The 25,026-nt window shown below is 48.4% G+C and overlaps 1 protein-coding gene across 1 annotated transcript; it reads left to right on the plus strand.

The window, feature by feature from the left end:
- The first annotated feature begins 438 nt into the window (after positions 1 to 438).
- On the plus strand, positions 439 to 3,561 carry EVX1 (even-skipped homeobox 1). The gene is made up of 3 exons (XM_070425172.1): positions 439 to 856; positions 2,306 to 2,550; positions 3,031 to 3,561. The coding sequence occupies exons 1-3, from the start codon at positions 439 to 441 to the stop codon at positions 3,559 to 3,561; spliced, it is 1,194 nt and encodes a 397-aa protein (XP_070281273.1).
- The last annotated feature ends 21,465 nt before the right edge of the window (positions 3,562 to 25,026 follow it).

Consider the following 25,026-nt stretch of genomic DNA (forward strand, 5'->3'; position numbering starts at 1 on the left):
CTCTCCTCCCCATTCGAGCGAGGCCCACACCTGGCGCATCACTGCCGAGCCATTAGCTGCGGGTCTCCTTTCATCTCCGCCGTGGCAGACGTTTCTATTTATCCACTTGCGCTCGCCGAGTGGCGTCACCAGCGGTACTGTAATGACGATTGCAGCAGGAGGATGACAGCTTAGAAGAAGAGGGCAATGGGGCTTCCTCCCAGAGGCGGTGCGGCGCAGAGGAGCGGGCGCATCACAAGGTGACCCCAGCTCCCCACCGCCGCCACCGCCGCCACCGGCCACCTCGCGCTCCGGCCGCTCCGCGCCCAGCCCGTCGCCTGGCTTCTCTTTCTCCCTCCCGTGGCCAAGATCTGTCGGACCTCTGGGGACCCAGGGAGCCGGGGGGGGGCTAGGAGCTCACTTGGGGCTTCCCCCCTCCTCCCTCCGGAGGTCTCTGGGATGGAGAGCCGAAAGGACATGGTGATGTTTTTGGATGGGGGACAGCTTGGCACTCTGGTTGGCAAGAGGGTCTCCAATTTGTCCGAAGCCGTGGGCAGCACGCTGCCGGAGCCGCCCGAGAAGATGGTGCCCCGTGGCTGCCTGAGCCCTCGGGCCGGTCCCGCGGCCTCGCGGGGGAGCCTGGAGGAGGAGCCGGTGGACGGACTAGCAGGAAGCGCGGCGGGGCCGGGCACCGAGCCGCGGGCAGCCGGGGCAGCTGCGCTCGGCCCCGGACCACCGGCCCCCTCGGCCGCCGACAGCATCTCGGGCCAGGGGCAACCCAGCAGCTCGGACACGGAATCGGATTTCTATGAAGAAATCGAGGTGAGCTGCACCCCGGACTGCGCCACGGGCAACGCGGAGTACCAGCACAGCAAAGGTAGCCACCGCCCCCTTTCGGGCCTCCCACCGCGCCCACCTTCCACTTCAGTTCTGGAGGGAAGGGTGACTCCCTTCTCCCGGGCAGGGTGGCCGGGGGCCCACTTGAGCAGTTCGCCCCTGCTGTCTGCGCCCTCGTGGGGTCTCCTTCTGCGCTCTGACATAGGCGGGACTGAGGGTGACAGCTAGGCTTGGGTGGTGGTGGTGGGGTGAGACGAAAGCCCTGGGCTTGAGGGGGATTTAAAATGCACCCCAACCCCCCAGAGTTTTGTGGTTCTGCTTCAACTGCCTCTGGGAGATACCTTCCCCAGGCGTGAGTGAGATCAAACGCGGGTCCCGGCAGTTTGTGGCTGGCGGGGTGTAAGGCGCATCCAGGCGCGGAAGCGGGGAGTCCATAAAAAACTGTAAAATCGAGGCTGAGCCGGGCCGCCTGGGTGCTGAGGCCCTTCGACCAGTTTGCACGTCGGTCAGAGGTCCAAATTACCTTGTCACTTCCCTGGCTCGGTGGCGCCAGGTCGGAAATGGTCCCAATGATCTAATTGCCTTTGGTCTCCGGTTGCATTTGAAAAGGCAGAGCTCTGGCCCGCCCCCTCCCCCTTTGCTTCCCAGTCCCACTTCTCCACCCAAAGGAAAAGGAGCTGTAGGGGGCAGGAGCCCCACCCTTCGCTGGATTAGGCCCAAAGGAGGGGGCTGTCACTTGAATTGGAGACCCCCTCCCTGACCAGGGGCGAGTGTGTGTGTGTGTGTGTGTGTGTGTGTGGTGAACCGCCAGGAGGGGAGTCTCCCGAGAGGGTGGACAGCTAGAGGCCCACCAGCAGACTCCCCCACAAAGCTGCTGCGGTGGCGGGAAGAGCCAGCTATGGAGGGAAAACCACCCCGGCCTTGGCAGCCAACTCCTTGTTGAGCACTCACACTCCCCATTCCCACCTCCACCCAGACTCCCTACGCAGCGCGGCCTTAGAACAGCTCCTCCACTCAGACATTCTAAGGTAACAGGGTACCGAAGCACACTCCATGCCACCTTGCAACACATGCCTCCACACAAAGCAAGAAAACAGTCATGCCAGCATCCCACAATGCACCAAGACCAGAGTTCACAGCGCTCCAGTGGATGATGCATCACAGTCCGTTTGCTCGTCAGATACCACAGCTTGCCCACTCCTGGCAACGGCCAGCTGCGAGCTCAGACGGCTGCATCTCCCCTGTGCCCTGGGGCAGGTGTCTGGGGCGGGAGGGAAGGGGTCTGGGCTTATACCCGCAGGCCATCCAGGCCTAGGCCGCTATGTGCTCCTCTGCATGGTGAGCCCTTTCTGGTTCTTGAAGTCCCCAGCACCCCAGCAGAAGCAGTTACTGGAGGGGGGCCCCTATGCACCCCGAATCCACAGCCCCACATCAGCAGCCTTTTTGTCTGTTGTGTTGTGTTGTGCTCTTGGCTCTGGGCTCCCTGCAGGGCCAGGCTCGGAGGCGCTGACCGGCAGTCCCCACGGCGGCAGCGAGGCCCCCAAGAGCACTGGCGGGGGCTCGCAGGGCAGCCTGGCCTGCAGCGCCAGTGACCAGATGCGCCGGTACCGCACCGCCTTCACCCGGGAGCAGATTGCGCGGCTGGAGAAGGAATTCTACCGGGAGAACTACGTGTCCAGGCCGCGCAGATGCGAGCTGGCTGCCGCCCTGAACCTGCCAGAAACCACCATCAAGGTATGCGCTCCGGGGCCCGGGAAGAGGGGCGCGCCCACTCTGCAGGGAGCAAATACCACTGCCCGGTCCCTAACGTGTGCGGGGCCCGGCATCGGGGTCTGTGGGCTCCCGCCCACGTGGCGGCTGGGCTGGGGGTGCAGGCAGGTGTGGCCGCTGTACCTCCCGACAGTCCTCAGGCAGCCACCGCGGCAGGAGGTCAGCTCTGTCCCTTCCGAGCGGAATAAACAGCAGGGATGGGTGCTGCGACGTGACAAGGGAGTGTCCCAAGGGAGAGCGATTGGAGGGGGCTGTTTGTGCCCCCTCAGACCCGTGGAGTCCCTGGTCCCCCACTACCAAACTGGCGCCGGGAGGCAGGGCGGACCCTGGGGTCTCTCTGAGCCCCTCCTGGGGGGTTCCAGCTCCAGGTGGCGGTGGGGGGATCGGCGTCGTCCCCTGCAGGGGGCAGGCCTCCGGGCCCAGCCTGCGCCTCTCCCCCCGCAGGTGTGGTTCCAGAACCGGCGCATGAAGGACAAGCGGCAGCGGCTGGCCATGACGTGGCCGCACCCGGCCGACCCCGCCTTCTACACGTACATGATGAGCCACGCGGCAGCCGCGGGCGGCCTGCCCTACCCCTTCCCGTCGCACCTGCCCCTGCCCTACTACTCGCCCGTGGGCCTGGGCGCCTCCGCCTCGGCCGCCTCGCCCTTCAGCGGCCCGCTGCGCCCCCTCGACACGTTCCGCGTCCTGTCGCAGCCCTACCCGCGGCCCGAACTGCTGTGCGCCTTCCGCCACCCGCCGCTCTACCCCGGGCCCGCGCACGGCCTGGGCGCCTCGGCCGCCGGGCCCTGCTCCTGCCTCGCCTGCCACAGCGGCCCCGCCAACGGGCTGGCGCCCCGCGCCGCCGCCGCCTCGGACTTCACCTGTGCCTCCACGTCCCGCTCGGACTCCTTCCTCACCTTCGCGCCCTCCGTGCTCAGCAAAGCCTCCTCCGTGGCGCTGGACCAGAGAGAGGAGGTGCCCCTAACCAGATAAGGGGCTGCCCGCGGGCTGCCGGCTCCAGGACGCCCCGTGGGGGGGCCGGGGACTCAGCCAGCACCTCTCCCCGCCCCCTGGGCGCCGAGGGGAAAGAAGGGGCCAGAAAAACACCACCAGGACTCGGCCTCGTGGAGGAACTCCCGGAAGCGGCCTCGGCCGGCCCGTTGGGGCAGCAGGGGTGGGACTGGCAGGCAGAGGCCGAGGACCTGCCTCTGGGGCGCCCCTCTGGGCCCCTCGTCATCGGACCCCCTGCTCCTAACCCGGGTGGAGGCCTTGGCTCCAAAGCTAAACAAACTTAGCAGCAAGAGCAACGAATATCCAGCCCCCCAGCCCCCAGCCCCCCCCACAGGCCCTTCTTCACCCGGGGTACCCCTTTCCCCTCTCCCCCTCCCCCCCCCCAAAGTCAAGCCCAAGCACTGAAAGGGGAATTGCTGTCTCTCTACAAAATGCTGTGTGCGCAGTGCAGGTAGAGACTACTCTTGGCCAGCTTTCCCGGGGCGGGAAGGGCTGTGGATGGCAATGCACCAGCCATCGAGGGGGAGTGAGAGAGATGATGTGCTGCCACGGGGAATCCTGGGCCTCCACGGCACCTGGGGACTCGCTGGCCTTCCTGGAGCCTCACTTACACGACACCTTCTGGTTCTGCCATTTACTAGCACCTGATCTCTTTCCTCCTCGCTTCTCCATCTCCACCCCCCCACACACACACATTTTGTTCTAAGGTTGGTAGGGAGGCTGCAGACCCCCCAGGACCCCTTGGCCCTACACATTCTGCTTAGTAAGTGATGTGTGTGTGAGGAGGGTTTGTGAATGTTGAATGTATAATAATGATCACCATGCAGCCAGCCAGAGCTGAGCTGTTAACAAGGCGCCCAGGGAAGAGCGTAGGGAGCGGGCCTCATCCCCTCCCTCAGTATCTGCAGGCGAATCAGAGGTGGTTTCCAGCCTTGGCCTGCACCAGGAGCGTTCCGGCCTTCCCTTTGTATTTGGCATCTCACATCACTCTCCCTCTCATTCTCCTCCCAAGCTGCCACTGGAGCCTGGCTTTCAGATACTAGTGGGAGCTTCTGCCCATTCGAGGGCACTTGTCTTTCCCCTTCACCAGGGTCTGCTTGGAGCCACCCCCAAACTCTCACTCCCACACTCATTCTTGCAGCCAGAGTGAGGGACAGGAGACCCTGTACCCCCCAATGCAAGCTTCGCTCTGGCTGGGAGGCAGTGGTTCATTTGGTTTGGTTTTCCTTTGAAGCCCAAAGAATTTGCTGTTACAATTTGTTGACCACATTGCAATAAAAGCTGGACATGATTCTCACTTTAGCATTTTAATTTTTTGGCAGCAGGCAGGAGCTTGACTCCTTTTGAATTGCTAGCTCAGCCACCTGAGGCTTGGGCAGGGAAGGAACCAAGAGATGGACCCCCCAGACAGAGTCCCTCAAATCTCTGCTGGGACTGGCAGGCTCCTCAGGGGCATGGCACAGAGGTGGAGAAGGCAGGCTCCCAACTGCCCCAGGCGCGGGTCTCCTTAGTTCTGCGCTTGGTGGGAGCCTCCGGGGCTAAACAGAGCACTGACCCCTCTTGGTGCTCCCCCCTGCGATGCTCCCGTCTCCACTTGCTCCAACCCTTTGAGGAAAGGCGACTCTGAGCTGTAGTTTCCTGGCCCCTTGGCCAACCAAGTAGAGATGAACGAGGTAGTGGGGGTGGAACTGGGTCTGATCATTAGGGGTCAGGGAGATGAGGGAGGAGGTTTTGGGATGGAAGGGTCGGCACCACCCTCAAACTGGCAGTCATCTCCAAGGATGGATTTCTGGGCTGTCAGGGCCAGTCTCCGCAGCCACCTCACTCCCATCCTCTGTCAGCACAGAAGAGCCACGTGGCTGCCTCTGAAGTCCAGCTCCAGCAGGCTGGGTCCTCCGTGGGTGGATCCATGGGCAGGTGTGGGCCCCTCAATTGGCCTTCACCCTCCTTTGGGGCCCAGAGCAAACCTTTCTGCCCACAGTGCCGCCTGCCCTCCCCAGCACCGCCTCGTGCTGAGGTCTCCACGCCCCGCACATCCTCTCCACTCCCCGCCCCGCCCCTGCGCAGCTCCTTCCGCGGCCCGGAAGCTCCCGGTGCCAAATCCCGGCAAATCCCGCGGTTACTTCGAGTTGGGCCAAGAGATTGCTTGCGACAGGTAAATGGGCTGCGGGTTGCCGTAATGCCAGGCGTATTTTCAGTTAATAGGGAGGGAAAATGAGGTGTCTGCAGCGATATTGGAAAGTACAAGATCGATGATCCGGCCTCGTGTCCAATCAGCAGCCTTTAATTGACTGTATTTTCTGGGTAATTGAGCCTCTCTTCCTCCAAATTGAAGTGGAAGATGTAACAATACATCTTGCCAGGAGGAATTACTCATTATTTCATAATGAAATTTCCCTTTTGCCAAGGTTTGCGGTTTGGCGCTGGGCACCGCTTCTCCCACTCCCTCCCCTACCCATGCACCTGAAAACAGGTTTGCCCGGCTGCATCTGCAGCCACAAGTGGCCTGATACCTCCATGGGGGGAGGGGGGGAAGGGGGGAGGAGAGATAACCATGAATAAGACACTGCCCCTCCACGGCGCAGCCATTTCACCTGTAAAATGAGACGGCAGTGGGGCTGGAATGGTATTATCATTACAATTTTTCAACATGCTGAACGCCTGTTTAGCTTTGCCCCGTTTCCGTCCCGTTTTTGCAGGTGGGAAAACAGAGGCTCCTGGTCTCACACAGCCATGAGTGGCCCACACAGCTTTGAGCTTCCCGCTCCCGCTTCCTCTCCCTTGTCCTGAGCCTCTTTGGGGCCCATAGGCCACGGTCACCCCTCACAAAGTCTGACACCTCACTTCCCACTCACACTCCCTGGGCTCCTCAGCCTCGTGGAACCAGGAGGGGAGGGTCTGGTAGCAAAGACCCGCGCTCCATCTCGGCCAGCCCAGCCCAGCCCGCAACACCAGCCGCCCCGCAGCCCCTGTGCGTGTTCAGCGAGGCCCGTCGCTCGCTTGTTAGCGAGTGATTGATTGCCTTATTAAAGCGTGTTCTTGTAAGTGTGACCAAACTGATTGCATTGCATATGTTTGGGATAATGCTCATTTTAAACAACAGGATAAAGAGGATGAGCTCGGCAGACGAAATGATTCTGGCCAGCAGCTCCCTAACTCTGGCATTAAATTGCCCAGTTACATAGCAAATCACTTGGTTCCTCCACCCTGGTCCCCATTTTTTCCCTGGCCTGCAGTTTGATCGAATCCTGCAAGGTGGTGTGCCCCACGCGTGGCGGCTTCTCTAGTGACTACATGGGCTCTGTCTTCCCAGTGGAGAACCCTGCACTCCCACCGCCCAGACATCCAGTCCTCCTGCCCAATCCCAGGCGGAGGGAAGAGGAGCTCAGAACCCATCCTTTCACCCCAGGCCTCCCAGGGGAACGTGGCCCTAAGCCAGTGATGGCGAACCTTTTGAGCTCGGTGTGTCAGCATTTTGAAAAACCCTAACTTAACTCTGGTGCCGTGTCACATATAGAAATTTTTTGATATTTGCAACCATAGTAAAACAAAGACCTTTTTTAAATATTTATTTTATATATTTAAATGCCATTTAACAAAGAAAAATCAACCAAAAAAATGAGTTCGCGTGTCATAGGTTCGCCATCACTGCCTAGGCTGTCACCGCAAATGGGAGCCCAGGTCCCCTCAGCAAATCGCACGTCTCCCCACCCCACCCCCAGACCTTTCCCGAAAGTTTAAAAGATTCTTTTGTTTCCCAGGCTTCTCCCGCTCGCTCGGTTGCTTCCATTATTCCTCCATCGAGAAAAGCCCCGCCACCATATGTCCCCCGAAGAGCGTGGGTGTCACAGCGGACAGTTGTCGAGGATGGCCAGACGGATGGCATTCTCCAAGTGGGAAGAGCTTTTCTTTGGTAGCATCCTCTCCATGCACATCGCCTGGAGCGAGAAAGGGAGGGGTAGGAGCTAGGAGTGATGGGGAGGGAAAGGAGGTTGGGGCAAAAAATTGGGATTTTTTTTTTCCTAATGACTATACCCTCAACCAACCGTGGTGGCCAGGTTCTCTGTTTGTGCCTGGTGCCTGACAGACATTCTCAGCGGCCGTCACCCACTCCAGTCGACTTGCAGGGGAGCCAAACTGCTGGCAGGTTGAACTTCCTAAGGGACACCTTTGGGATAGGCGGCCATTCTGATTTGTTCAAGATGCTGGAGGTCATCGGGACGCGTCAGACGCGATGCCACTCTTCGGAGGGTCATTTGCAAGCGCAAGCACACGCATTCGTTGGCAGGACGCAGCTAGAATGTGTCTGGATAAGCGACTTGATTCAAACGGCAAATTTCTTCCATCGCTCAGCTCCTCCCTGGCTCTGCGGGGCAGGCGCGTCAGACTGCACTAGGGCGAAACCAAGGCCCAGCTCGCCATTTGTGCCAGCCTGAGGGACCCCCGAAATGTTGACCCTTGGGCGGGGAGGGGGGGAGCCAACCGCAAAACGCGTGCTACCCTCTACAAAGCAAACAGAAACCCAAAGTCGTTTCCAAAATCGCCTTCTCAGCAAATAAGTGTGTGATATTCTGAGCCAGAGCGGGAGAGAGAGAAAGATTGCCACTTAAAAATAACATGAAAGCATTAAGTAATTATTTAAAACAAGGCTGTTTAGAAAAATATTTGTATTTATTGCAGCTGCTCAATTGGCCTCGTTAAAGTCGGCAAGCATTTAAATTGTGTTACAATCTCATTTAAATCCCCTCCGTTCCAGCAGGCTGAAGAGCTTGAATAGACCAATCACTTCATAATGATGATGAATGAGAAATTAATTCAGATACAAGCAAGACAATTTAGGCCTTCATCTGTTTAAATAGCCTTCCAATATTATTCGCGATTGCGGGTCACAGATTGAATCAATTGTCCAATCTTGTGAAAGTCATATCCTTGCATCTTCATCCCGATTATTTATAGCGCAGCGAGGGCTGCTGAAAGGTATACGCTGTTAACAGGGACAATTACTTAAAGGGAAGCGTTTATAAAATGGAAAACAAATGCCGGGGTTAGGAACAAATGGGATCAAAAGCAGCCATTCCAATCTGGCTCCCCGAGGGAAGGGAGCGGCTCGGCTCCCGCGGGGCGAGGGGCGCTCGGGCCCTCCCAGGTGAGGCCGGGTCTGCGGGGAGCGCCGGCCTGCGGGTGCCCGGGCTGCGGCCGTGATCCCGGCCAGCCTGACCTCGTGGCTCCAGGTTGAGCGGAAGCCGCTGCCAGGCCCCCCGGCGGCAGATGTGGCCCTTCCCCGTCTCTCGGGAGCAGCCCCCACGCAAGCGACCCCAGAGCGTTGCACTTGGTGCCGGGGTCTCGGCCACCACCGGGCACAGACCCCGGTCCAAGCGCTCAGGCCGTCGTCACAGAGGCCGGAGGCCGCGCTGAGCGCAGGGGCGGAGGTGCTTGGAGGTCCCTGGACGCCGGAGGCCCAGCCTCCTCTTAGACTCTGGGAAGAACCCCCACTTCCCGAGGGCGCCCCCCCCCCCCTCGCCGCCGTTCCTGAACAGAAAGCGCGCCTGGGGTCGCTGCACCTCTTTTCGAGCCTAGACCCTTTCCAGGCCGGCTTCTCGGGGCGCCCTCGGGCCTTGGAGTAGCGTCCCGTTCTCCAAAAATAAAAATAAATAAAATAAAAAGAAGCGCCCCATCTTTCCCCAAGCAAGCGCCCCCCTCATCTCCTGAAATAACCCCTCCTGGTGAGGCAGTTCCCCGCCTGGTCACCCCGCGCCTCGCCTCGAGGCAGCCCAATCCTGGCGAGGCGGTCATCATGACTTCGAGGTGACATGTGCCTCCCCTTCCGCAGCCGGGTCAGGCAAAGACGCAGAAAAGTGGGCGCCGGGAGATGGGTTTGCTCCCCCTGTCCCCCCGCCCCAATCAGTACACGCGTGCTTGGCTATAACTGTGTGCCGCATCTACACGGGCTCTGGGCGCGGGTCCTTTCTAGGAGGCGCTCTTCGGAGATGTAAGCGAGGTGGCTCGGAGCAGAGAAGCGGGAAAGGTCATTGGATGCGCGGAGCCTGGAGCAAGAGCCAAGAGCAAGAGGCTCGCAGCGCAGACGGCCCGGCGGCCACGAGGCACTGCACGCGCGCCGCTCCGGCAGCGTCGAGGTGCTGTTTTTTTTCTCTTTTTTTCTTCTTCCTCTGTATTTCTGTTTTGAAACAAAAGCCCAACTAATGGATTCCTGGCGCTCTGAGGACCCGCTCCCGGGAACGACTTTGATGCATTGCTGTCCAATTAGTGCATTTAATTGGTGTCCTCAGGGACGGGCTGCCCGGAGCTGGGACACAGCCTCCTCTCGCCTCTTCTGCACACTGAGAAGGTAAAATTTATAACGCGCTGTAGCCATCCCTTGGGAGTTCGCGCCAGAGAGGAAGGCGGGGAAGGAAGGGAGAGATACAGCTCAGTCTTGCAGAGCCCAGGCCCTCTAGCAGAGGGGATAGTGGGTGAGGGTCCAGATCACCCGGTCTCTCCTCAGTGGGGCCTGGCGGAAGGGCTCCCAGGCTGAGTCTGAGGATTATGAATCTGCTCGCAGAAAGGCCAAGGGAGAGTGCATTGTCTGCAGAAGCCCACTCCATGTGGTCTCTCCTCTCATTAATAATGGCTGTTTGTTAACAAGGATGCGGAGGTTAAATAATCCGGGTGGAAGATTAAACACTGTGCCTCATCAAGACGCTGCGAGCAGAGCTGCACACAGACCTGTGCAGGAGCCACTGGCTGGCTGGAGCCTGGAGGAAGGTGGGAATAAACAGCCTGCAAGGAGCCCTGGCGTAGAGGAGGGGAGGTCTGTGCTCCCTTTTCGGGGTGTCCCCCATACAGTCTGCACAGGCCCAGCCCCTAGGTGTGTTGAACAGAAAAGCTATAAAGGAACCAGCCCCAACGAAGTGTGGATGTCAGACCTTGGAGATCAGAAATGGAGGCCTGGGTCTGAATCCAGGGCCCCTCTTTGAGGAGGGCTATCTGCAGCCCCCCCAGGCCTCCCAATGTCATACATCTGGGAAGTAAGGGACATTTGTACCACATTTGTAACACTGGATTGGAAGATAGAAGATGAAGTTGTAGCTTGGGCTCTGCCCTTAAATAATAGCTGTGTCATCTGTATTGCATTGTTTTCCTAGCTTCATTTTCCTACTGTATAAGATGGACAGGAGACAGGGCTTGATATAGATGACGTATAATATTTCTGTTTCTTTCCTTCAGCTCACACCAGCATTAGGGATCTGAGCACCCGTCAGATACTCTGTCTCCACCCCGTCTTGGAGGGTTTAGTCAAGGAGGATTTTGTTCAGCAAATATGTGAGAGCCTACTACAGGCCAGTCAGTGTGCAATATATGTTCTTTAGCTGTGAGAGTAGAATATCAATTTGTATATCCCTGAGTGGTGGTGATGGGGGAGGTGGTGGTAGTGGTGGTGGTGGTGGAGATGGTTGTGGTAGTAGTGATAGAGATGGGGTGGTAGTGGTGATGGTAATGATGGTGGTAGTGGTGATGATACTACTGGTGGTGATGGTGGTAGTAGAGATGATGGTGATAGTGGTGATGGTGGTGGTAGTGGAGATGGTGGTGGTAGTGGTGATGGTGGCTTTAGCCATGGAAGGTTTCAGTGTTGGCTTCACATTAGAATCAACTGCCCTAAACCAGTTGAATCTGACTCTTGGAAGTGGAGGTCTGGACATCTGTAGTTTTCAACGTTCCCTTAGGTGGTCCCTTTCACTGGTGTAAGTGAAAACTGAGAACCACTGGGGAACGGAAAGCACAGCTTGTAAGTACTCAGTAAATTCTATTAATTGTAACTGAACTGAGGTTGGGATTAATAGGAAAGGAGCTGGGCCTCTTTTTTATCTTTAAATATACATGATCCACTGACTAAGCCAAGTTTTAATAGTTTGGATATACTACATAACTAGAGGTACCCTGACACTTCAGAGCCAGGAGTGACCCTCCAGATCTTTTAGCCAAACTATCTCACTTTGTGGGTTTTTTAGTTTTCTGTAGGTAAAATGGACCTTGTCTGGCTACTGTGGACTCAGAGGAGACACAGGATGTTGCATAGGAAATATGCCACCTCTGTTCTCAATTTATTTTGATGTCAAGGTTGGGGTGACTGCACATTTCTTTCGTATTTCACTCGGGCAGTGCTGACATGTCCAGTTCCAAAGGCCAAAGCTGTTTCCTAAAGGCACTCCAGGATCTTCATTGGAAGCTGTCATTCCAGTTGCACATCCCTGGGGTCAGCCATTGAAATTAGTGAAAGGGAAGGTGCTGAGAAAAACAGGGTAAGGGACACTCTCACCTAGATGTTACCTCACTAAACTACCAGGAAGGAAGTAAAGGAGGAGTTACAAGCTCCCTTGCAAGCTCTAGTGCAGTGGTTCTCAACCTTCCTAATGCTGAGACCCTTTAATACAGTTCCTTATGTTGTGGTGACCCCCAACTATAAAATTATTTTCGTTGCTACTTTATAACTGTAATTTTGCTACTGTTATGAATTGTAATGCAAATATCTGATATGCAGGATGTATTTAGGCGACCCCTGTGAAAGGGTTGTTCGACCCCCAAAGGGGTCGCGACCCACAGGTTGAGAACCACTGCTCTAGAGGGAAGCTTGCACATTGTGCCTGGGGTGAGGTTTGGGTGGGGGGAGGGGCTCTCAGAGATCGCTGCCAGAACTGGCCAAGTGACTTTGGGAATCATGATTGTTTAAGAACAGAGATAGGGTCTGCGGGTGGCAGTGACTCTAAAAGAAATATGTGTGGAAATAATCCTGTACCTCTGAAGAGAATCTCTAGAATTCCAGGGAAGTGCTCTTATCCCTGTCTGAATAGGGTTTGCTTCTGAACTGCCATGATATCTGTGCAAAACAGCCAATAATTCTACTTTCTGCAGGAAAAAGAGGTTGTTTCTTTTTTTAAATATAGATTTAATTCAATGCATACATAGTAATTCTTAAAGTACTAGAGACATCTTGGTAAGGATGCTTTCTCTCTGCTGCCATGGCCAGAGGCTTGCCCTTTTTGGGATGTCTGGATCAGATCACAGGAATAAAAAGGAAAGGAAGGAAAAGTGGAGTATAACTGTGAATCTCAGTAAACCACTCAAGCCACAGAGCGGGCTGGGAAGACAGGAAACACAGCTTGGGTCTGGAGGCCCACACTTTGGGTTTGAGCTCATTGTGTAAGTGTGCAAGCTCTTGGTCACTTAGAATTCCCTAGAGGAAAGTCACTGATCACACACCTAGAATATACTGATGACTCTCCCCCAGGTCTGGTGCCCTTTTACTAAATTAGAATTACCATTTGGCCTGCTGAAAATCTCACTCTTACTTTATCCACAACAGGGTTTTAGTAGGATGTGACAATGGGTGCTCTCCTAGTTTCACTGTATTTCCCGTTAGTGGAGGAATTAAGCTTGTGGATAAAACAGCCAGAGCACCACAGAAAGTTAGGTGACGTCTGTTGGAGGGTGGACATTTAATGGACTGTTCTATTTGTATGTTACAGGATTGCCTCTCTCTGGTTTGAAAGGATGGAGTGAGAGGGTTCCACAGGCTCTGAGAAATAGCAGAGGGAGGTTCTGGGTTTTGTTGGTGGCATGTGCTGGTTTCTGGGCTATTGGTGGGGAGGACTGTGTCAGGCTTTTGATTTCTTAAACTTTGCATTTCTTATAACCTTCGACAGTGAACTGAGGTTCAGATCCACTTCCCATGACCCATCTCACAATACCAACCAGTAACAGTCTAATACCTTTCAAAGGTATTAGAAGCTTTTAAAGAGGCAGTTTCTACTAAAGGATAGTTGTGAATTTAACTGAATGTGACATTCTTTTCTTTTTCAATTACAGTTCTTTTCTTTTTCAATTATTATATTAGTTTCAGGTGTATATCCCAGTGATTAGACATTACATAACTAAGTGAGCATCCCAATATTTAATATAGTATATGCAATATTAGGTTTACAGTTTGGTATATACAAAAGTAGGTTTTACAGTTGTTTGTATGGAAAAATAATACAATAATTAATAAATAATAACACAAGAGTAAACTCGGCGTTTCATGTACTCACAACTGTAAACCTACTTTTGCCCCACCCTGTACATTTGCATATGTGTGGTATAGGTTTGCCTACTGGTGAATGGTATTTTATATCAGTGATGATTTTTAGATTGATTCCTATCTTCAGTGATCAACTGTGGACCCCTTAATTTTTCTCTACATCTGTGAAGTTAAGTCCCAGTTTCATAAAGACTTAGTTTTGCCCTTTTTCTACAATGTAATTTGTAGACATTGTGCCTAAGAAATTGCTGTGACTTACACAGGAGTGTTCAAATGCTTCATTGATGGACAATCTTGTTGGTTAAAGGAAGTTGCCTTGGTTATTGGCTAATTTACAGGGATTAGAACAAGTTCTATGCTTTATTCCTTCCTCCCTTCAGAGCCAATTATTCCAGTCTCAGGGCAGAGCAACACATTCTTGGGAGAAGGGGTATGTGAAATAGCCTCAGTTTTGGCTTTTCTGCCTTTAATCCCATTTTTCAGGTCATGTCTCATCTCCCATCACCTTGAATCATGAGATACACAGTGAATGGCTCTGGGCCCTAACAGTGCTCCATGGATGAAGTGAGGATAATTTATTTCCAAAATTTTGTTTATCAGTTACTTGATACAGAACAGTAGGTCAGTGTGTATGTTGATTTTGTGGGAGGTGAAAAATTAGTGTTGATTTTCTAGAAGGTGAAAACTTAAGCTTCTTCAGTCTGTTTATTTCAGAGGAAAATGTTTACCTCAAAAGCTAAAAATGAGCCCAGTTAAAATGAATATTCATGTAAGAGTGTTCAATGTCTTTCAAAGAGTTAAATTTTAACAGAGTACCTTCTCATTTCAAGGATTTTATAAGCACTAGTTATACATATATAAGGAGTTGATATAAGTAGACTTAATTTTATGTACTTGGTGAAAAGAAAGCTCTATTAAAAGGAATTGTGTATTTTGAATCATACTTTGCTAATGATTTCTGTTATTTTGGAAATACGTTCCATATAAACAATTTTGACCTAAAACATTGGAAATGTAGTTTTAGACTTCCAGTATCCGTGTCAAGCAGTATTCACCATGCTTAGTCTCTGTGAATTTAATTCTCCTACTGTTTCTTTAAAGAAGGTGATAAAATGGACAATCAACCTATATGTTTTCAATTCCCACTGAACACTACCCTCACAACGATCCCTGCTCACAGTAAATTCTGTGGAATCTGCAACACTGGTTTTTGCTGTTGCTTTAGAGAGTAATTGGAATTCTTTAGCAGTATGAACACTTCCTCAAACAGCTCAAGTGGAAGTCAATCAGGATTCATAAGAGAAGTGGTTGCTTACTCAATAACAAAAGAGGCAACCTGATGTAATGGAAAAGGTGCGGGCTTTGAAACCGGGGAGGCCTTTGAGGAAGAATACCTACCCAGCTCCTCTGTAAAGAGGAATGTAAAACTGATAGCAATGCCACAAACTTCCTGCCTCCCCCTAAAGACGAGTAATTAGTAACACACCTCCTTCTAACAACTCCAGTACCTGAAGATAAGGCAGGAAGCTTTGAAGTGCAGGCTGTGGCAGCAGGGCTGGTCTGCCCTGGGGGCAATGCATTACCTAAAACCTTTTTGCAGTGAGAATTGCAAATTGTACCACTAAATAGATAAGCTTAAAATCCTGTGGGATCATTTCTAATTTGGAATAGCAAGTGTAAAGACTTTAGAAGTCATGGTTCCTAATATATAATGATGGAGAAGATTTGAATTTGGGTGGTGGCACACAGTGTAATATACAGATCTTGTAACATAGAAACCCACACCTGAAACCTATATAATCATATTAACCAATGTCACCCCAATAAGTTTAATTTTAAAAGGGGGGAAAAAGAAAAAAAAAAACCCATGGTTGATTCTGCATGGTGAGTTCTTTGGGAAAAAAAACCAAAACAGCAACAAAAACCTGGCATAGGCAAGTACCCAGGAAGCTCAGCCAACAGGCCAGGGCCACTTTCTGGATATGGGAGGCCTTCCTTTCTTCCCTTTTCTCAAGAATCCTGAGAGAGTTTTCAGAGGGTCAGTTTGGGGGTTTGAGCCATGGAACAATTCCAGTCTCCCTCTGTTTCCTACCCTCTCACAGGCCTCTATCTGGTCTGGGAAGACACATCTCCTTATCCCCCTCCCTCCACATACAACTAGGTCAGTGATTTTCAAATTCTTGAATGTTTGTCACAGTAAAGAAAGACATCTGATATCACAACCTAGGAGACACACACACACGCACACACGCACGCACACACACAGCCTCCAAACAAAAGTTTGCCCTAACTGCATTTATACTTACTCATGAACTCTGAAACTTACTCATGAAACAAAACATGCTGGTGGTAGCCCCCTAAATTCCTTGACTCATCAGGGTCTGGAGCTTTTCAAACTCTCCCTCTCCCTTCCCCTCTGAAATCAATAAAAGTATGTTTTAAAAATTTAAATAAATATGGGCAACTAACTTTAGTACAAGGTATTAGTGCAAAACCAACACCCACCCATTCCCAGGCCCAGGGGCCCTCCATTGTAGTTTGCCCTACTGCAAAGTAAGTTTGCCCTAACTGCATTTATACTTACTCATGAACTCTGAAACTTACTCATGAAACAAAACATGCTGGTGGTAGCCCCCTAAATTCCTTGACTCATCAGTTTGAAAAGCACTAGCCTTAGATGACCTGTCCTCCGTGACACTGGCATGTGAGAGAAGATTCAAACACTAGAGAGCAGCCCTAGATTCACTCTCCCTACCTCTCTGCCCCCAATCCTAACCCACAGCTTGACCACCAAGACTGGCCTTGATTAGGCATTTGAGGGCCATTCATATGCTTTCTATAGTTTGAGAGCCCAGAAGGTTCCAGACTGGATTGACAGCTCCATTCTAGGGTACAGGTCATATGGGTCATAAAGCAATTGACATACAGTTGGAAGGGACTTTCTTTTTTAAATATATTTTTATTGATTTCAGAGAGGAAAGGAGAGGAAGAGAGAGACAGAAACATCAATGATGAGAGAGAATCATTGATTGGCTGCCTCCTGCACACCCCCTACTGGGGATTGAGCCCACAACCCGGGCATGTGCCCTTGACTAGAATCAAACCTAGGACCCTTCAGTCCGCAGGCTGATGCTCTGTCTATCTACTGAGCCAAACCAGCTAGGGCTGGAAGGGGCTTTCTTGAGGCTCACATTTTTGTAGAGAAGGAAACTGAGGCCAGGAAGGGTAAGTTAATGACCAATGAGATACTTTAAGTATAATTAAGAAAAAGCACTGTTATAACAGTGTGTACAAACAGGACCTCTCTTCATTTCCGTTTTTGTTTACTTATACTTTCTATGCCTATCCTTCACCCTGGCAGCTGATTTACAGGTTGACCTTTTACCTGGACCAGTCCTCGCCCACACTGGCACTGCCATGGGTGATAGATTTTGTGGGTGAGCGTTCTCATTTGCTTTGCATTCAAAGACTGACCTTCTCCTTGCCTTTCTGACTGGTTATGACTCATGGCCTAGCTGAATCCCAGGCCTGTGGGGTCCCAGGCAGGGTGAAGTTCTGCATTCTTGCTCTTCCCATACAGACTTTTCCAGTGGGAATGGGAAGACCAAGCTCCATTGCTATGGTTACCCTCTTCAATGATACTGATTATCAGGGACCTTCCTTCCTCAAGAACTCAGCTTCCACCTCTTCCAGAAGTCATCCTCTACTGAGTGAGAATGGTTGTTGAACTCTTCACTTACTTTCTGGACATTTCTCTTGAATTCATCCTTCCTGTATCAACAAACTCACTTGAAATTTTTCCAAATATCAAGTAGGAATCTTTACTTTTGAATCCAGTTCAAATTTAGATTGCAAATTGAATCTGTTTGTTCTGTGTTGTACAATGTGAATATTCATATAACTAAATGTTTTTAAATCATAAAATTAATATAGGCTCATCAAGGGAAACCATAAAAACTGGCAAAAAGGAAGTAAATCTCCATTATTAATATTTAGTGTGCTCCTTTTCAAATTAAAATTTTTTATATCTATTGATGTTTAAAAATGTGTCTTTTGGCAGATGCATAATTATATTTTAAGCTGAGGTTAATTATGGGTGGACTTCAGGGAACACCTGAACTTCCTGAAATTATATGTAAAATTGTTTGTACATAAAGGCATATAAACTTCTTTTCTGGGGAGAAGGCATACTTTCTTTTTTTAAAAATATATCTGTATTGATTTCAGAGAGGAAGAGAGAGGGAGCGATAGAAACATCAATGATGAGAATCATTGATTGGCTGCCCCTTGATCGCCCCCTACTGGGGATCGAGCCTGCAACATGGGCATGTGCACTGACCAGGAATGGAACCATGACTCCTGGTTCAGAGGTTAACGCTCAACCACTGAGTCATGCCAGCCGGGCATACTTTCTATCAGATACTCAAAAGAATCTCCATGACTCCAAACATCTTAAATATCTAAGTTTGCAGTATCTATTTTGCATACTCTAGACAAGCACCTCCTGGAGACATGGGTGAATGCCAGTATATTACTGGGACCTTACTGGGTTTTAGCATTTTAACTTTTCTGTCTGCATTGGATTTGGCTGTCCTTGTAAAGGATTAGGTCAGACTGTCTCTATAGCATGTAGGCAGTTGAAGGCTTCTGGACAACCACGCAACGTTTTAATTTTCATGATTCTGTTAGATGTATGTAGTGGGAGGAGCCAGAGGGTCACTGTTCAAGGTGACAACATGTGGGACATATAGACAACCAGTATTTCCAGATCCCAGAAGGGAAGAAGGTCTGATCTGTGCTGGGTTTAGAGTTAGTCTTCAATATCACTACTTAAAGCTGTTTTAATGTAGTTACAAAAATAGAAAATATGTACTCACCACGTGGCAGATAATGTTCAAATGGTTACATGAATTATTTCACGTAATCCTCTCTACAGCTAATGAATCAAGAAAGGTTATTATCTCCATGTTACAGACGAGGCTGCCGAAGCTTGGAGAGTTTGTTAGAGGGGAGTCAGAATTGGAATTCAGGCAACTTGGTGCTAGAGCTGGGAACCCTAATGTCTATATTCTGTTGCCTCTCTTGGCAGTAATGGCACAAGCTAATACAACCTAATGTTTTCATATCATTTTACCTGCTGCCTGCTTGCAAGTGTATTATTTCATCTCCTCCACATAATCGTGCTTTTGTGGAGTCAACAAATAGTTATTGAATGGTTTTGATGGGAGACAGGCATACTTAGCATCTCTCTTTGATAAACTAGGGAAGTGACTCTCAGAAATCTTTGTGGTTTTCTAAAGCACCCAATGACAGAAAATGAGAAAACAGAATTTGCACCCATGTGACTCTACTCCAGCAAGCTTGCCCATGAATCATAGCTTATCACAGACCACCTTGTTCTTTATGTTGAGAATTTGTTTCCAAATATTTGGAAAGGTTTCTGAAAGGGCAGTTGATTTCTATAAGCACTTGGTGGTTTCCAATGATAGCAGATAAAACTAGACTTGGTTTGATTTGCTTCGATCATTCATGAGACAAGAAGCAAGTGTACAAGTGAAAAAAAAGAGAAGTTGATATACTTGTTTTGTATATGTGATTCCATAAAAAGAGCCTGAGAAACTAATGAGATGAAAGAACCTAATTTTCTAAAGATTTATCTTTATTCTGAGCATTGTGCTTATTATGTCATTACAGGACTCTTTCATTTCTGTGCTTTAAACATTCCCTCTAGTATTAACGACATTTATCGCTCATCACTGAAGATAAGTGTCCCATTGGAGAGAGACATGAGCAAGATTTGTGGAATCTATCAGACTTGCAAAAGAGAAAGGTGACAAATAATAGGAAGATACTAAGAAGGGAAGCTATTGAATATGTAGGTAAGGTGGCTATATTATCAGTCATTCACCCTTTTCAATAAAAACGTGGGTCTAACAGACCCAGCGAGACTTTTTAATTATCCTTATTATTAAAAGATTTTACTTACGTCAATACAATTGATAATGAAACTGCTCAGCAATACATTTTCAAGATGCTGTACTTTACACAGAGCACATCAAATTGATTTTTTCATTTCTAGGTATCACGGTTTAAAAGTTTCTCAAATGCTGTGCAAAATATTGAAGATTTCTGCAGGAATTTCATCCAGCATGGTATATGTGCCCTGCAACTGGGCTTCCCAGTGGGGCCATCCATTTCTGAGAAACAATTAGTATTGAGTAATTAGTTACAGAAGGTACAAGAGGGTATCCCAAAATACCAAGGTAGAAATGCTTGACAATTAAGTGCGAATTATTTAACAACGATGCCATGTGGTAACGTGGTATTTCTGTAATCAGCATTTTGATCTTTCATACCATTTGATATTTTTAACATACTAGGGACAGTTCCATGAGGGTATGAATATGTACATGCACACATATTTACACATATCATTTATTACACTTTAAAAAAGTTAACTTCCATTTCAAATGATAAAAGTAATATATGTTCATGGAAAAAAATTAAAACTATACAACTGGAGTTCCCCAAGCCAGAGGTAAATAAGGTTAAAATTTCCTGCTAGCAATGTTCACTGTCATATGTATATATATCTTTTTAAAAACTCAACAAATGTGATTCTAATACTGTTCAGCAATTTGCTTTCTTTAGTAAACAGTGTCTTAAGCTTCATCTTTCTACATCTGTACGTATAGGTCATGTTAATTCTTTTTAATTGCATACCATTGTAAGAATGTACTCATTTATGAACTAGTTTCCTATTGATGGACATTTTTGGTAGTTTCTGTTTTTTTCTTTCTTTCCTAATGCAAACTTATTCATAAGAATGCTCATTATACCATTATCAATCCACATATGTGCATGTATACTGTTGGATGGTTGAGTAACTTCCTAGAAAGGAATCCCTAGGTAAAAGGGTGTGTGCATTTTTAATGAACCAATTTTGTACATTTAAGAAATATGTGCTTGAGTTAAAAACAAATCAATCTGTACAGAAAGTGAGAAGCACAAGTTCCCTTCTCAAGCTCTGACCACCCCACACCCACATTACCATGGTTAAGAGTTTCTTAGTATCCTCTTTTTTTTTTTTTTGAATTATATATAAGCATTTATTTTTATTTTTATTTATTTTTTTTTAAATTAAATCTTTATTGTTCAGATTATTACATTTGTTCCTCTTTTTTCCCCCCATAACTCCCCTCCTTCCAGCTCCCACCCCACCCTCCACCCTCACTCCCCACCCACTGTGTTCATCCATAGGTGCATGATTTTTGTCCAGTCACTTCCCGCATCACCCACACCCCTTTTCCCCCCAAGAATAGTCAGTCTATTCCCTTTCTATGTCCCTGATTCTATTATAATCACCAGTTCATTCTGTACATCAGGTTATTTATTCACTTGATTCTTAGATTCATTTGTTGATAGATGCATGTTTGTTGTTCATAATTTGTATCTTTACCTTTTTCTTCTTCTTCCTCTTCTTAAAGGATACCTTTCAGCATTTCATATAATACTGGTTTGGCGGTGATGAACTCCTTTAGCTTTTCCTTATCTGTGAAGCTCTTTATCTGACCTTCAATTCTGAATGATAGCTTTGCTGGATAAAGTAATCTTGGTTGTAGGTTCTTGGTATTCAGCACTTTGAATATTTCTTGCCATTCCCTTCTGGCCTGCAAAGTTTCTGTTGAGAAATCAGCTGACAGTCGTATGGGTATTCCCTTGTAGGTAATTGAGCCTCTTTCTCTTGCTGCTTTTAAGATTTTCTCTTTGTCTTTTGCTCTTGGCATTTTAATGATGATGTGTCTTGGTGTGGTCCTCTTTGGATTCCTTTTGTTTGGGGTTCTCTGCGCTTCTTGGACCTGTAAGTCCATTTCTTTCTCCAGGTGGGGGAAGTTTTCTGCCATTATTTCTTGAAATAGGTTTTCAATATCTTGCTGTCTCTCATCTTCTGGCACTCCAATAATTCTGATATTAGACCGCTTAAAGCTGTCCCAGAGGCTCCTTACACTATCTTCACACTTTCGGATTCTTTTTTCATTTTGCTTTTCCAATTGGGTGTTTTTTGTCGAATCTTTGGTTTGATTATTGTACTCCTCTGGTCTGCTATTGGGTATAATATTCTTTATTTCAGTCCGTGTATGCTTACTTTCTAATTTCTTTATCGTAGCATCGAGGGTCTCATTAGTTTTTGTGAGGCTCTGCACAAATTTATGGCAAGCCCTCAAAATTGCGATTCTTAGCTCCATATCCTCCATTTCTGTCATGTTTTTTTGTCTCCGCATCTTTTATGCTTTCTTGGTGCACCCCCTTGTGGTCTCTGTGCGCAGTCTTGTTCTAGCCAAGCCTTAATTGTTGTAGTTAACACTACAGGGATTTGACCGCCAGGCCGACTGGCTATAGGAATCAGCTGTATGGAAAACGTCTGCCTTCTGGGGAGGCGCTAATCCAGCCTTTGCCTGAGGCAATCGGCAAATGGCTGTGCGCAGGGTTTGGGCAGGGCGGGATCAACAGGGCGGGCGGAGGGAGCAGTTATGGCCACGCTCAGTCCCGTTCCCAGAGGCTCTGCTTCTCAGAACCCCGGCAGCCGCTGCAAACCTCGGAGAGAAAGCTGCCCTCAGGTTCCAACTGATGCCGGATAATCCCGCTTCTCCCGTTTGAGTCTGGGTCCCTAGAGACTCGCCCGGATCTGGAGCCCAGAGTCTGAGACTCACTCCCGACCGAAAACGACAACCGCGCCCTCAGCCACCAGCCCGCTTTGCGCGCGCACCTCGGTACCTTTGTATTTTCCACACTGCGCCGCCTCTGAGCCTCAATTTGCTGTTCTCTTTCCTTCTAGTTGTAGAGTCTCTCTTCAGCCAGCCTTCCTGTGGTTCTGGGTGATGTCCGTTCAGTCTTTTAGTTGTATTTTTGAAATGGTTGTTTGCGGCAGCGGTCTCCAGTGTTTACCTACGCCGCCATCTTGGTCTCCTCCTTAATATCCTCTTATAACTTGAAAATAATATATATTTTATACATGTGCATTTGAAAACACAAATGGGATGATTCAAGATGGGGTATGTTCACTTTGTATTGCTAGGTAATGTGAAATGGGCTCTTCAGAAAGATTGTATCTCTTACACTGCCATCAAAAGTGTATGATAAAACCTTGGCTACTTTATGTCTGATCATGTTCTCCCCCTCTCTTCTGGGCTACTCACAAGAAATAATTGTGATGATGTCCAAATAAATCCAGTTCTGGAGAAGACCAGAAGCGAAGGCATTTATGCTCACTTTGCTAGCACCTATACAGAAGGCGAGGCATTTATTTCCGTTGATATTTCTAAAAACAAGTAAAGTACTATTTTTAAGTTCATGAAAATAGTACCATGGATTTGTACTATGAGAATAACTGGAAGGACCAGCACCAGGAAGTTTCTGATTTCCTTAAGATACTCTTTCCTAAATGTCACCAAGTTTTATTCTAATATGATTCATAGGCCGCGACTCAGAATTGTCTGTGTTCTCTCTGGTAATGATTTGAACCATATCACATAGTTAAATGAAAAAGATAAATGTTTATGGGGCAATTACTCTCAAAGTCTCTTTATTCAAAACTATTTTGTGTGGCTTTTCTGCCAGCCCACTACTGATAATTGCGTATGAAAGTTATATAAGGTGGAGTACACTTAGGTGGAGTAAAGCTTATTGAATGATATGGAGGGAATAGTCCTTCTGGTGGAGAAGAATGAACATGCTTGTTTTGGGTTTTTGTAAATACATATCTATCCGCTGGATTATTATTAAACTAGTTTGTTATTTAGCATCCTGGGTGCTCAAATTATTTTATTTCTGTTACTTTTTAAAAATATATATTTTATTGATTTTTTACAGAGAGGAAGGGAGAGGGATAGACAGAAACATTGATGAGAGAGAAACATCGATCAGCTGCCTTCTGCACACCCCCAACTGGGGATGTGCCTGCAACCAAGGTACATGCCCTTGACCGGAATCGAACCTGGGACCTTTCAGTCCGCAGGCCGACGCTCTATCCACTGAGCCAAACCAGTTAGGGCTTATTTCTGTTACTTTTTAAAAATGATATCAGAGTGGAGGGGAGAGGGAGAGAGAGATAGAAACATTAATGGTGAGAGAGAATGATTGATTGGCTGCCTCCTGCATGTTCCATACTGGGGATCGAGCCTGCAACCCAGGGATGTGCCCTGACCGGTAATCAAACTGTGACCTCTTGGTTCATAAGTGGACGCTCAACCACTGAGCCATGCTGGCCAGGCTAATTTCATCTTTATAACCAACCCATGAAATAGGTTTTATTATCCTCTGATGTGAAAACTAAGGGTTATGCAGGTTGCCTCATTCAAGGTCAAAATGCTGATAAGAGGCAGAATCAGGGTTTCAATCCAAGTTTTTTATTACAAGTCCAGTGTCCGTTCTATCTCATTCTCTAATACTCTCTCTTTGGCTTTCTGTCAGTACACATCAATATTTATTCCCCATCTCTTTCAAGAATTTTCTGGAAATTTGCCTCATCCAGGAGTCTGTCATTGTTTCCTCAGTGCTTTGTATATATTTGGAATTGGGTCATTACAGATTGCTTTTTATGATGGCAATATTAATTGCAATTGGTTAATTGATCTCTGGTAATTCCATTTCTCCATGGCCTGCCCCTCCAACCAGATTTCAGACTTCTCAAGGGCATGAGCAAGCCACATATCCTTCTTAATATTTTAGTACTAGCTTTTAATGCTTAGGAAAAATGCAGTAGGTGATTAATTGATGCTTATCTAATAAGTGGACAAATAAAATGAGAATTTTGCATTAAATATATATATCTGGCTCCAGATAATTCTCCATATTCTTTGATTTCATTCTTATTTATATTCACAAAATCTAAATGCTAATAAACACCATTTGCTTGTTTTTTTTTTTACCACAAAAATTTCAACATGTTCCCTATTATGGAAAGTACTGTATTTGATAACCTTTCTAATTAACATTACATTTCAACTGCCTGTAAAATGCCCCATTACATATTTGTCCAATAGTCCCTGACAGTTTAGATAAGTAATTGTTATTATGGATTACCTGGTGACTATCATTAAATAATTAGAGAGACTTAAACATGCGTAATGCTAATTAGGGAAGTTATCAACTATGGGCAGTTAAGATAATAGGGAACATGATGGTTTTATTTTGGAACTGCACTAAAAACCTGGCTGCAAAGGATGTGGATGAAGCTTTTGTGAATTTAGTGCCCTAGGAGGCAAGGAGCCATTCTACAATGGAGAATTCGGCACAGCAGAAAATGACTTTGTGAATTGCACCCCCCTTTTTTCTGTCACTCTGTTAATAACTGACTGTGACTGTCGAAATAT

This window comes from Myotis yumanensis, unplaced genomic scaffold (assembly GCF_028538775.1).
Source record: "Myotis yumanensis isolate MYYU_CA2020_CCGP unplaced genomic scaffold, mMyoYum1.0.hap1 SCAF_9, whole genome shotgun sequence".
NCBI lineage: Eukaryota > Metazoa > Chordata > Mammalia > Chiroptera > Vespertilionidae > Myotis > Myotis yumanensis.

Coding starts and splice junctions, on each gene's coding strand:
- EVX1 (XM_070425172.1), top strand. CDS start 439: ATGGAGAGCCGAAAGGACATGGTGATGTTTTTGGATGGGGGACAGCTT. Junction 857..2,305: donor GGAGTACCAGCACAGCAAAG/GTAGCCACCGCC, acceptor GGCTCCCTGCAG/GGCCAGGCTCGGAGGCGCTG. Junction 2,551..3,030: donor TGCCAGAAACCACCATCAAG/GTATGCGCTCCG, acceptor CTCCCCCCGCAG/GTGTGGTTCCAGAACCGGCG.